We start from the raw sequence: 12,082 nt of genomic DNA, 5'->3' as shown, positions 1-12,082 counted from the left end.
TCACAGGTGAAGATGTATATGAAGAAACGGAGAATGGAGTTAAAAAAATCCATACCTTGCCTGTCTAGTTGATGTAGTGGGAGGTCTCTCTGTGATAAAACTCCTCCTTCCACTACTGCTGCTGTGGAAAGACACATCATCATTAACACCAAAGTTTACCACTCCATCATCAAGGTGTGAGACCAAAGTTTACCACTCCATCATTAGGGGGTGTAAACAAATTTTTCCACTCCATCATTAGGGGGTGTGACCAAAGTTTACCACTCCATCATTAGGGGGTGTGACCAAAGTTTACCACTCCATCATTAGGGGGTGTGACCAAAGTTTACCACTCCATCATTAGGGGGTGTGACCAAAGTTTACCACTCCATCATTAGGGGGTGTGACCAAAGTTTACCACTCCATCATTAGGGGGTGTGACCAAAGTTTACCACTCCATCATTAGGGGGTGTGACCAAAGTTTACCACTCCATCATTAGGGGGTGTGACCAAAGTTTACCACTCCATCATTAGGGGGTGTAAACAAATTTTTCCACTCCATCATTAGGGGGTGTGACCAAAATTTATCACTCCATCATAAGGGGGGATGACCAAAGTTTATCACTCCATCATTAGGGGGTGTGACCAAAGTTTACCACATCATTATAAGGGGGTGTGACCACAGTTTACCACTCCATCATTTGGGGGTGTGACCAAAGTTTACCACTCCATCATTTAGGGGTGTGACCGAAGTTTACCACTATATCATTAGGGGGGGGGGGTGACCAAAGTTTATCACTCCATCATGAGGGGAAGTGACCATTTTTTACCACTCCATCATAAGGGGGGGTTGACCAAAGTTTACCACTCCATCATAAGAGGGTGTAATCAAAGTTTACCACTCCATCATTAGGGGGGGGGGTGACCAAAGTTTACCACTCCCTAATAAGGGGGTGTGACCAAAGTTTACCACATCATTATAAGGGGGTGTGACCAGTTTACCACTCCACCATTAGGGGGTGTGACCAAATTTTACCACTCCATCATTAAGGGGTGTGACCGAAGTTTACCACTTCATCATTAGGGGGTGTGAGCAATTTCACCACTCCATCATAAAGGGGGTTGCCCAAAGTTTACCACTCCATCATAAGGGGGAGACCAACGTTTATCACTCGATCATTAGGGGGAGTGACTAAAATTTACCACTCCATCATTAAGGGGTGTGACCAAAGTTTACCACTCCATCATTAGGGGGGGGGGGGGGGCCCAAAGTTTACCACTCCCTAATAAGGGGGTGGGACCAAAGTTTACCACATCATTATAAGGGGGGGTGACCAGTTTACCACTCCACCATTAGGGGGGGTGACCAAATTTTACCACTCCATCATTAATGGGTGTTACCGAAGTTTACCACTACATCATTGACCAAAGTTTATCACTCCATCATGAGGGGAAGGGACCATTTTTTACCACTCCATCATAAGGGGGGGTTGACCAAAGTTCACCACTCCATCATAAGGGGGTGTAATCAAAGTTTACCACTCCATCATTAGGGGGGGGGGGGGGGACCAAAGTTTACCCCCCCCTAAAAAGGGGGGGGGACCAAAGTTTACCACATCATTATAAGGGGGTGTGACCAGTTTACCACTCCACCATTAGGGGGTGTGTCCAAATTTTACCACTCCATCATTAAGGGGCGTGAACGAAGTTTACCACTTCATCATTAGGGGGTGTGAGCAATTTCACCACTCCATCATAAAGGGGGTTCCCCAAAGTTTACCACTCCATGATAAGAGTGTGTAACCAAAGTTTACCACTCCATCATAAGGGCAAGTCACGTAAGTTTACCACTCCATCATAAGGGGGTGTAAAAAAAATTACCACTCCATCATTAAGGGGTGTGACCGAAGTTTACCGCTACATCATTAGGGGGTGTGAGCAATTTCACCACTCCATCATAAAGGGGGTTCCCCAAAGTTTACCACTCCATGATAAGAGTGTGTAACCAAAGTTTACCACTCCATCATAAGGTAGTGTAAAAAAAATTACCACTCCATCATTAAGGAGTGTGACCGAAGTTTACCACTCCATAATAAGGGGATGTGACCAAAGTTTACCACTCCATCATGAGGGGTGACCAATTTTTACCACTCCATCATAAGGGGGTTGACCAAAGTTTACCACTCCATCATAAGAGGGTGTAATCAAAGTTTACCACTCCATCATTAGGGGGTGCATCATTAGGGGGTGTGACCAAAGTTTATGTGAGCAATTTCACCACTCCATCATAAAGGGGGTTCCCCAAAGTTTACCACTCCATGATAAGAGGGTGTAACCAAAGTTTACCACTCCATCATAAGGGGGTGTGACCAAAGTTTACCACATCATGATAAGGGGGTGTGACCACAGTTTACCACTCCATCATTTGGGGGTGTGACCAAAGTTTACCACTATATCATTAGGGGGGGGGGGTGACCAAAGTTTATCACCCCATCATGAGGGGAAGGGACCATTTTTTACCACTCCATCATAAGGGGGGGTTGACCAAAGTTCACCACTCCATCATAAGGGGGTGTAATCAAAGTTTACCACTCCATCATTAGGGGGGGGGGGGACCAAAGTTTATCACTCCATCATGAGGGGCCGTGACCAATTTTCACCAATCAATCATAAAGGGGGTTGCCCAAAGTTTACCACTCCATGATAAGAGTGTGTAACCAAAGTTTACCACTCCATCATTAGGGGGGGGGGGTGACCAAAGTTTATCACCCCATCATGAGGGGAAGGGACCATTTTTTACCACTCCATCATAAGGGGGGGTTGACCAAAGTTTACCACTCCATCATAAGGGGCTGTGACCAAAGTTTACCACTCCATCATGAGGGGGTGTGACCAATTTTTACCACTTCATCATAAGGGGGGTTGACCACAGTTTGCCAATCCATCATTAGGGTGTGTGACCAATTTTTACCACTCCATCATAAGGGTGTGAGCAATTTCACCACTCCATCATAAAGGGGGTTCCCCAAAGTTTACCACTCCATGATAAGAGGGTGTAACCAAAGTTTACCACTCCATCATTAGGGGGTGCATCATTAGGGGGTGTGACCAAAGTTTACCACATCATGATAAGGGGGTGTGACCACAGTTTACCACTCCATCATTTGGGGGTGTGACCAAAGTTTACCACTATATCATTAGGGGGGGGGGGTGACCAAAGTTTATCACTCCATCATGAGGGGCCGTGACCAATTTTCACCACTCCACCATAAAGGGGGTTGCCCAAAGTTTACCACTCCATCATAAGGGGCTGTGACCAAAGTTTACCACTCCATCATGAGGGGTGACCAATTTTTACCACTCCATCATAAGGGGGTTGACCAAAGTTTACCACTCCATCATAAGAGGGTGTAATCAAAGTTTACCACTCCATCATTAGGGGGGGGGGGGGGGCCCAAAGTTTACCACTCCCTAATAAGGGGGTGTGACCAAAGTTTACCACATCATTATAAGGGAGTGTGACCAGTTTACCACTCCACCATTAGGGGGTGTGACCAAATTTTACCACTCCATCATTAATGGGTGTGACCGAAGTTTACCACTACATCATTAGGGGGTGTGACCAAAGTTTATCACTCCATCATGAGGGGCCGTGACCAATTTTCACCACTCCATCATAAAGGGGGTTGCCCAAAGTTTACCACTCCATGATAAGGGGGTGTGACCAAAGTTTACCACTCCATTATAAGGGGGTGTAACCAAAGTTTACCGCTCCATCATTAGGGGTGTGACCAAAGTTTACCTCTCCATCATAAGGGAGTGTAAACAAAGTTTACCATTCCATCATTAGGGGGTGTGACCAAAGTTTACCACTCCATCATAAGGTGGTGTTAACAAAGTTTACCTATCCATCATTAGGGGGTGTAAAAAAAGTTTACCACTCCATCTTTAGGGGGTGTGACCAAAGTTTACCACTCCATCATAAGGGAGAGACCAACGTTTATCACTCGATCATTAGGGGGAGTGACTAAAATTTACCACTCCATCATTAAGGGGTGTGACCAAAGTTTACCACTCCATCATAAGGGGGTGTGACCAAAGTTTACCACTCCATCATAAGGGGGTATAACCAAAGTTTACCAATCCATCATTAGGGGGTGTGACCAATTTTTACCACTCGATCAGAAGGGGGTTGACCAAAGTTTACCACTCCATCATTAGGGGGTGTGACCAATTTTTACCACTCGATCAGTAGGGGGTTGACCAAAGTTTACCACTCAATCATTAGGGGGTGTGACCAAAGTTTACCACTCCATCATAAGGGGTTGTGACCAAAGTTTACCACTCCATCATAAGGGGGAGACCAACGTTTATCACTCGATCATTAGGGGGAGTGACTAAAATTTACCACTCCATCGTTAAGGGGTGTCACCAAAGTTTACCACTCCATCATTAGGGGGTGTGACAAAAGTTTACCACTCCATCATAAGGGGGTGTAACCAAAGTTTACCAATCCATCATAAGGTGGTGTTAACAAAGTTTACCTATCCATCATTAGGGGGTGTGACCAAAGTTTACCACTCCATCATAAGGGGGTGTGACCAAAGTTTACCACATCATCATAAGGGGGAGACCAACGTTAATCACTCGATCATTAGGGGGCTATCCATCATTAGGGGGTGTGACCAAAGTGGGGTGTGACCAAAGTTTACCACTCCATCATAAGGGGGTGTAACCAAAGTTTACCAATCCATCATTAGGGGGTGTGACCAAAGTTTACCACTCCATCATAAGGGGGTGTAACCAAAGTTTACCAATCCATCATTAGGGGGTGTGACCAAAGTTTACCACTCCATCAATAGGGGAGTGACCAAAGTTTACCACTCCATCATTAGGGGGTGTGACCAAAGTTTACCACTCCATCATTAGGGGATGTGACCAAAGTTTACCACTCCATCATTAGGGGATGTGACCGAAGTTTATTTTCTACTTAATTTTACCCACAGGTTAATTATTTAAAATCGTAAATCTTGAGAGTGAGGCAAAAGAAACTACCACACAAGACAAATCCATCACTTACATGAATATTTTATGAGCTAACACACATACAGAAAGACAGATTGGTCAGTTCAGGTATAACAAATCACCACATATGAAACAAGTCCTGTAGTCATAGAAATTAGTTTTATCCTCAAACTCAAGAATCTTGTCATAAAATACTTACTTAGACATATTGTGAGGTGCCACACCTACAGAAGGACTGGGCGGGCCATCCGAGTGAGGTACAGTGCCACATGGTTTCACTCTCTGCATGTAAATATGTTAAATCAGATTTCAAATTGAACATGACTTTTTGATACTTGTGATCAATATTCTTTTTAAAGAAGCACTGTTAGTACTTTGACATGTATGTATAGATGGCAATTATCTAGTAACAAGAATAAGTTGCTTATTATAATATTTTTTCCGTGTACCGCTAGCAATTCAAATATGTAATTTCACACTTAACAGTTTACTTATGATTTTTGTTAAAAGCATTTGAACAATTTAATAAGCTACAATATAGGTAAAACACCTGTATTTTCAACATAACATATGATTGACATTAAAGATTTACATACCTGTAAGTCTACTACAAAACTTGACACGTTTGTCTTACTGAAAGCAGCACAAATCTGAAATGAAACAGAAATGCAATAGTCACTATTTTTCTATTTTGTCCTGAAGACAAACTGACTGTACAGTGAAAACAAATTGTATCTCTTATTTAGACACTCAAGACAACCCTTTAAGCTTCAGGCACATGTATGATTTCAGTTTTCCTGTGATCTTGAATTGAGTCAATGTAATTTGTTTAAACAAAATTGACAGCCCTTCACCAGAGCTAGTTAGATGCTAAGCATTATTCAAGGCATTGTGGTTCTTAAGAAAATGTCATTTAAAATTTTTAACACATTTCGGCCCAGATGGCAACAGTGGGTCAAGGTCATTCAATTGAAAAAACTCAATAGCCCTTCATCTCAGCAAGCTATGGACTTGACATCATGACTTGATATTAGATTTATCAAAGAAAATCTCTAATATTGTCACCAGACAATGGACAGACAATGCATCAAGGCACATAATTCTGTGTCATTTTGAATTCAGTTATGTAAGTTTTCAATCAAATTTTACACTAACTGGCTGGTTCTGGCCAAATATTACACCATTAAGCTTGTTCTGAGCTAAATATTACACCAATAAGCTTGGATATTTAAGCAACCATGGCAAAATATTCTACAAATGAGATCCAAGGGAAAAGGCCAGACCCTAAGGTCAACCCTTGTAGCATATCTTGTAGCATATAACAATTTTATGTATGGTTATGGGGTGGGGATCTCCACTGTTCCAAGCTGTGGCTCAAAAACTAGGTCCCTAGGGTTGTGGCCAGACCCCAGGATCTATTCTAATATCATGACTGCATTCCTCTCTCTATGCCCAGCATTATATATATAGTTTTGGGTTGGGAATCTCAACCGTTTCAAAGTTATGACCCAGGGACTATGTCTCCAAGGGTGGGACCAGACCTTAGGGCCATCCTGGAAGCGAATGTGCATTCTTCTCTTTATACTCAGCAATTGTATATATGGTTATACGGCGGGGATCTCAACCATTTCCAAGTAATAAACTTTTTTGGCCAGCCCCTTAGCCCGGGGGGTCAGTCCCATCATTTGTACAATTTTGAATTCCCCCCTCCCATGAATGCTTCCGACCAAATGTGATGATAGCCATGGCATAGTTCAAACGAAGAAGTTGTTTATAGCAATATAGGCAAATTGCCCCCTTTTGGCCCCGCCCCTCATCTCCTGGGGGGTCAGCCCCACCATTTGTACAATTTTGAATCCCCACCACCTCGGGATGCTGCCAGTCAAATTAAGTTAAATTCCAATCAGTGGTTAAAAAGGAGAAGTCGTTTGAAGAAATTGTTGACGTACAGCACGGTATGGCATAAGCTCGTCTTGGTCCTTCGGACCCGGTGAGCTAATACTGCACTTACGAACTGGTTCTGAGCTAAAGAACACAATAACAAGCTTGTGTCAAGCAAAAAAATTACACCTTCCAGATGGTTCTTGGCTACATATTATACCTACTGTGCTCGTTTGGAGCTAAATACGAGCCAATTTGAGCTGAAAATTATATTTAACGAGCTGGTTTGGGGCTAAATATTACACTTCAAAGCTGGTTCTGAGATACATATTACACTTCTAAGCTGGTTCTGAGCTAATTATTACACCAATAAGCCTGTTCTGAGCCAATTATTACACCAATAAGCTTGTGCTGAGCTATATAATAAACTTATGTTTAGTTCTGAGCTACATATTAAACTTACAAGCTTGTTCTGAACTAAATAATGCACTTACGAACTGGTTTTGAGCTAAAGAATACAATAACAAGCTTGTGTCAAGCAAAAAATTACACCAACAGAGCTGGTTCTGGGCTACATATTATACCTACTGTGCTCGATTGGAGCTAAATATGAGCTAAATTTAGCTAAAAAATTATACCAACAGAGCTGGTTCTGAGCTAATTATTACACTTATGAGCTCATTCTGAGCTACATTTTACACTTACGAGCTGGTTCCGAGCTACATTTTACACTTACGAGCTGGTTCCGAGCTACATATTACACTTACGAGCTGGTTCTGAGCTACATATTACACTTACGAGCTGGTTCTGAGCTACATTTTACACTTACAAGCTGGTTCTGAGCTACATTTTACACTTACGAGCTGGTTCTGAGCTATGTTTTACACTTACGAGCTGGTTCTGAGCTACATTTTACACTTATGAGCTGGTTCTGAGCTACATTTTACACTTATGAGCTCTTTCTGAGCTACATTTTACACTTACAAGCTGGTTCTGAGTTACTTATTACACTTACGAGCTGGTTCTGAGCTAAGCCAATATCAGCAACTTCACCCCAACTCATTGGAATAGAGTCGTAGCACTTTGCAGGTTCCCAGCCATAAACCTTCATTACGTCACGACCCCCACTGAACATACATTGTCCTTCTGGATGGAAAAATATCCGTCTGAAAAAAAAGTTTCGAAAAATGAGATACAGTATTTAACCAAATTTATAATTTTCAACTTTTTACGAAGTTTATTTTACACAGTATTTATCAAAGTTCACTAACTCTACTGTTTTATGCCATTCGAATAGCATATATTTCACAAAAATTATTTAATATTAATGCTAACAAGGTTACCGCGAGCGGTATATAATACGCCCGTCACACATTGAATGAGCAGTTGTTTGTATGATTGAAATATATGAAGTATTTGTGAGTAATTGATATTAAAAGAGAAATCATTCAACATAACTGGTAGATCAATGAGTGCAATACAACATCATGGAACGCATGCATCGCATTAATGAAACCAAGGGTAATAACTCCAGTAATTACGGTCGGATAATGGCGGTTATCGAACTTGTCCGTGGTTTCATGGTAATTAACCTTGTTGTGAAGTTTGAAGTTAATCCGTTAATAATTACTCGAGATATCGAGCGGACACTGTTTCGGCAAGTCCATAAAGGGGCATAACTCCACAAATTATGGTCGGATAATGGCGGTTATCGAACTTGTCCGAGGTTTCATGGTAATTAACCTTGTTGTGAAGTTTGAAGTTAATCCGTTAATAATTACTCGAGATATCGAGCGGACACTGTTTCGGCAAGTCCATAAAGGGGCATAACTCCACAAATTATGGTCGGATAATGGCGGTTATCGAACTTGTCCGAGGTTTCATGGTAATTAACCTTGTTGTGAAGTTTGAAGTTAATCCGTTAATAATTACTCGAGATATCGAGCGGACACTGTTTCGGCAAGTCCATAAAGGGGCATAACTCCACAAATTATGGTCGGATAATGGCGGTTATCGAACTTGTCCGAGGTTTCATGGTAATTAACCTTGTTGTGAAGTTTGAAGTTAATCCGTTAATAATTACTCGAGATATCGAGCGGACACTGTTTCGGCAAGTCCATAAAGGGGCATAACTCCACAAATTATGGTCGGATAATGGCGGTTATCGAACTTGTCCGAGGTTTCATGGTAATTAACCTTGTTGTGAAGTTTGAAGTTAATCCGTTAATAATTACTCGAGATATCGAGCGGACACTGTTTCGGCAAGTCCATAAAGGGGCATAACTCCACAAATTATGGTCGGATAATGGCGGTTATCGAACTTGTCCGAGGTTTCATGGTAATTAACCTTGTTGTGAAGTTTGAAGTTAATCCGTTAATAATTACTCGAGATATCGAGCGGACACTGTTTCGGCAAGTCCATAAAGGACCATAACTCCACAAATTACGGTTGGATGATGGCGGTTATCTACTTTGTCCGAGGTTTCATGGTAATTAACCTTGTTGTGAAGTTTGAAGTTAATCCGTTAATAATTCCTCGAGATATCGAGCGGACACTGTTTCGGCAAATCAGTAAAGGGGCATAACTCCAGAAATTATGGTCGGATAATGGCGGTTATCGAACTTGTCCGAGGTTTCATGGTAATCAACCTTGTTGTGAAGTTTGAAGTTAATCCGTTAATAATTACTCGAGATATCGAGCGGACATCGTTTGCCCGCCCGCCCGCTCACGTGATAACATAATACGTCCCCGTCTTCGACGGGCGTATAAAAAGCTACACTTACTGTAAGAGTTGGTACATTTCATAACATATTGATTTAATATAATTTGTCACAATACAGTTTTCTTCATCAGGAATTAACTCCATATTTATACCTTAAAAGTAAATTTAAAAGGTTAAATTAAATTACTTAAATTTAATTTGGCCAGCACTAAATTTGCTTTCACATTGTAAATTTTACAAACTGAATACCTAATAAATTTTCTAAAAAAAACCACCTCAAAGCTCTAATAATTAGGGAAAATGGGCCATTACACTGACATAAATAACGAATGTAACACTGACATAACCTACCAACATTTCACAGACATAACCTACCAATGTTACCCCGACATAACCTACCAATATTACTGTATACTGATATAACCTACCAATATTACTGTATACTGACATAACCTACCAATGTTGCACTGACATAACCTACCAATGTTACACTGACATAACCTACCAATGTTGCAATGACATAAATTACCAATGTAACACTGACCTAAATAATGAATGTTACACTGACATAACCTAGCAATGTTACACTGACATAACCTACCAATGTTGCAATGACATAAATTACCAATGTAACACTGACCTAAATAATGAATGTTACACTGACATAACCTAGCAATGTTACACTGACATAACCTACCAATATTGCACTGACATAAAATACCAATGTTAAACTAACATAAATAACAAATGTTACACTGACATAACTTGCAAATGTTACACTGACATAACCCACCAATGTTACACTGACATAATCTACCAATGTTACATTGACATAACCTACCAATGTTACAATGACATAACCTACCAATGTGACACTAACATAAATAACGAATGTAACACTGACATAACCTACCAACATTTCACAAACATAATCTACCAATGTCACACTGACATAACCTACCAATATTACACTGACATAAATCATTAACGGTACACTGACATTACCTATCAACATTACACTGACATAACCCACAAAATGTTACACTGACATAACCTACCAACATTTCACAGACATAACCTACCAATGTTCCCCCGACATAACCTACCAATATTACTGTATACTGATATAACCTACCAATATTACTGTATACTGATGTAACCTACCAATATTACTGTATACTGATATAGCCTACCAATATTACTGTATACTGACATACCCTCCCAATGTTGCACTGACATAACCTACCAATGTTACACTGACATATCCTACCAATGTTACACTGACATAAATGACCAATGTAACACTGACATAAATAAGCAATGTTACACTGGCATTACCTACCAAGGTTACACTGACATAACCTACCAATGTTACACTGACATAACATACCAATGTTACATTGACATAACCTACCAACGTGACACTAACATAAATTACCGATATAACACTGACATAAATAACGAATGTTACGCTGACATAACCTACCAATGTTTCACTGACATAACCTACCAATGTCAGTTACACTGACATAAATTGCAAATGTAACACTGACATAACCCACCAATGTTACACTGCCATAACCTACCAATGTTAGTTACACTGACATAAATTGCAAATGTGACACTGACATAACCTACCAATGTTACACTGACATATCCTACCAATGTTACACTGACATAAATGACCAATGTAACACTGACATAAATAAGCAATGTTACACTGGCATTACCTACCAAGGTTACACTGACATAACCTACCAATGTTGCAATGACATAAATTACCAATGTAACACTGACATAAATAATGAATGTTACACTGACATAACCTACCAATGTTTCACTGACATAACCTACCAATGTTAGTGACACTGACATAAATTGCAAATGTTACACTGACATAACCTACCAACATTTCACAAACATAATCTACCAATGTTACACTGACATAACCTACCAAAATTGCACTGACATAAAATACCAATGTTAAACTAACATAAATAACAAATGTTACACTGACATAACCTACCAATGTTGCACTAACGTAAAGTACCAATGTTACTTCACAGACATAACCTACCAATGTTACCCCGACATAACCTACCAATATTACTGTATACTGATGTAACCTACCAATATTACTGTATACTGATATAACCTACCAATATTACTGTATACTGATATACCCTACCAATACTACTGTATACTGACATAACCTACCAATGTGGCACTGACATAACCTACCAATGTTACACTGACATAACATACCAATGTTACATTGACATAACCTACCAACGTGACACTAACATAAATTACCGATATAACACTGACATAAATAACGAATATTACACTGACATAACCTACCAATGTTTCACTGACATAACCTACCAATGTCAGTTACACTGACATAAATTGCAAATGTTACACTGACATAACCTATCAATATTACACTGACATAAATCATTAACATTACACTG

The 12,082-nt window shown here is 40.3% G+C and overlaps 1 protein-coding gene across 2 annotated transcripts in view; it reads right to left on the bottom strand.

The window, feature by feature from the left end:
• LOC110443220 (katanin p80 WD40 repeat-containing subunit B1-like) overlaps positions 1-12,082 on the bottom strand; it is a 33,452-nt gene that overhangs the window by 11,979 nt on the left and 9,391 nt on the right. The window contains exons 8-11 of one of the 2 annotated variants that reach the window (XM_021487288.1): positions 7,901-8,051; positions 5,601-5,654; positions 5,204-5,286; positions 56-121 (exon numbers count right to left, since the gene is read on the bottom strand). In XM_021487288.1, coding sequence (XP_021342963.1) covers positions 56-121; positions 5,204-5,286; positions 5,601-5,654; positions 7,901-8,051 — 354 coding nt within the window. The remainder of the gene's footprint in view (positions 1-55; positions 122-5,203; positions 5,287-5,600; positions 5,655-7,900; positions 8,052-12,082) is intronic. The other variant, XM_021487290.1, reaches the window with a different exon arrangement.

This window comes from Mizuhopecten yessoensis, unplaced genomic scaffold, assembly GCF_002113885.1.
Source record: "Mizuhopecten yessoensis strain PY_sf001 unplaced genomic scaffold, ASM211388v2 scaffold716333, whole genome shotgun sequence".
In the NCBI taxonomy this organism is placed as follows: Eukaryota; Metazoa; Mollusca; class Bivalvia; order Pectinida; family Pectinidae; genus Mizuhopecten; species Mizuhopecten yessoensis.
The sequence above is the reverse complement of the archived record's forward strand: the minus strand, read 5'-3'. Positions and strand labels throughout refer to the sequence as shown.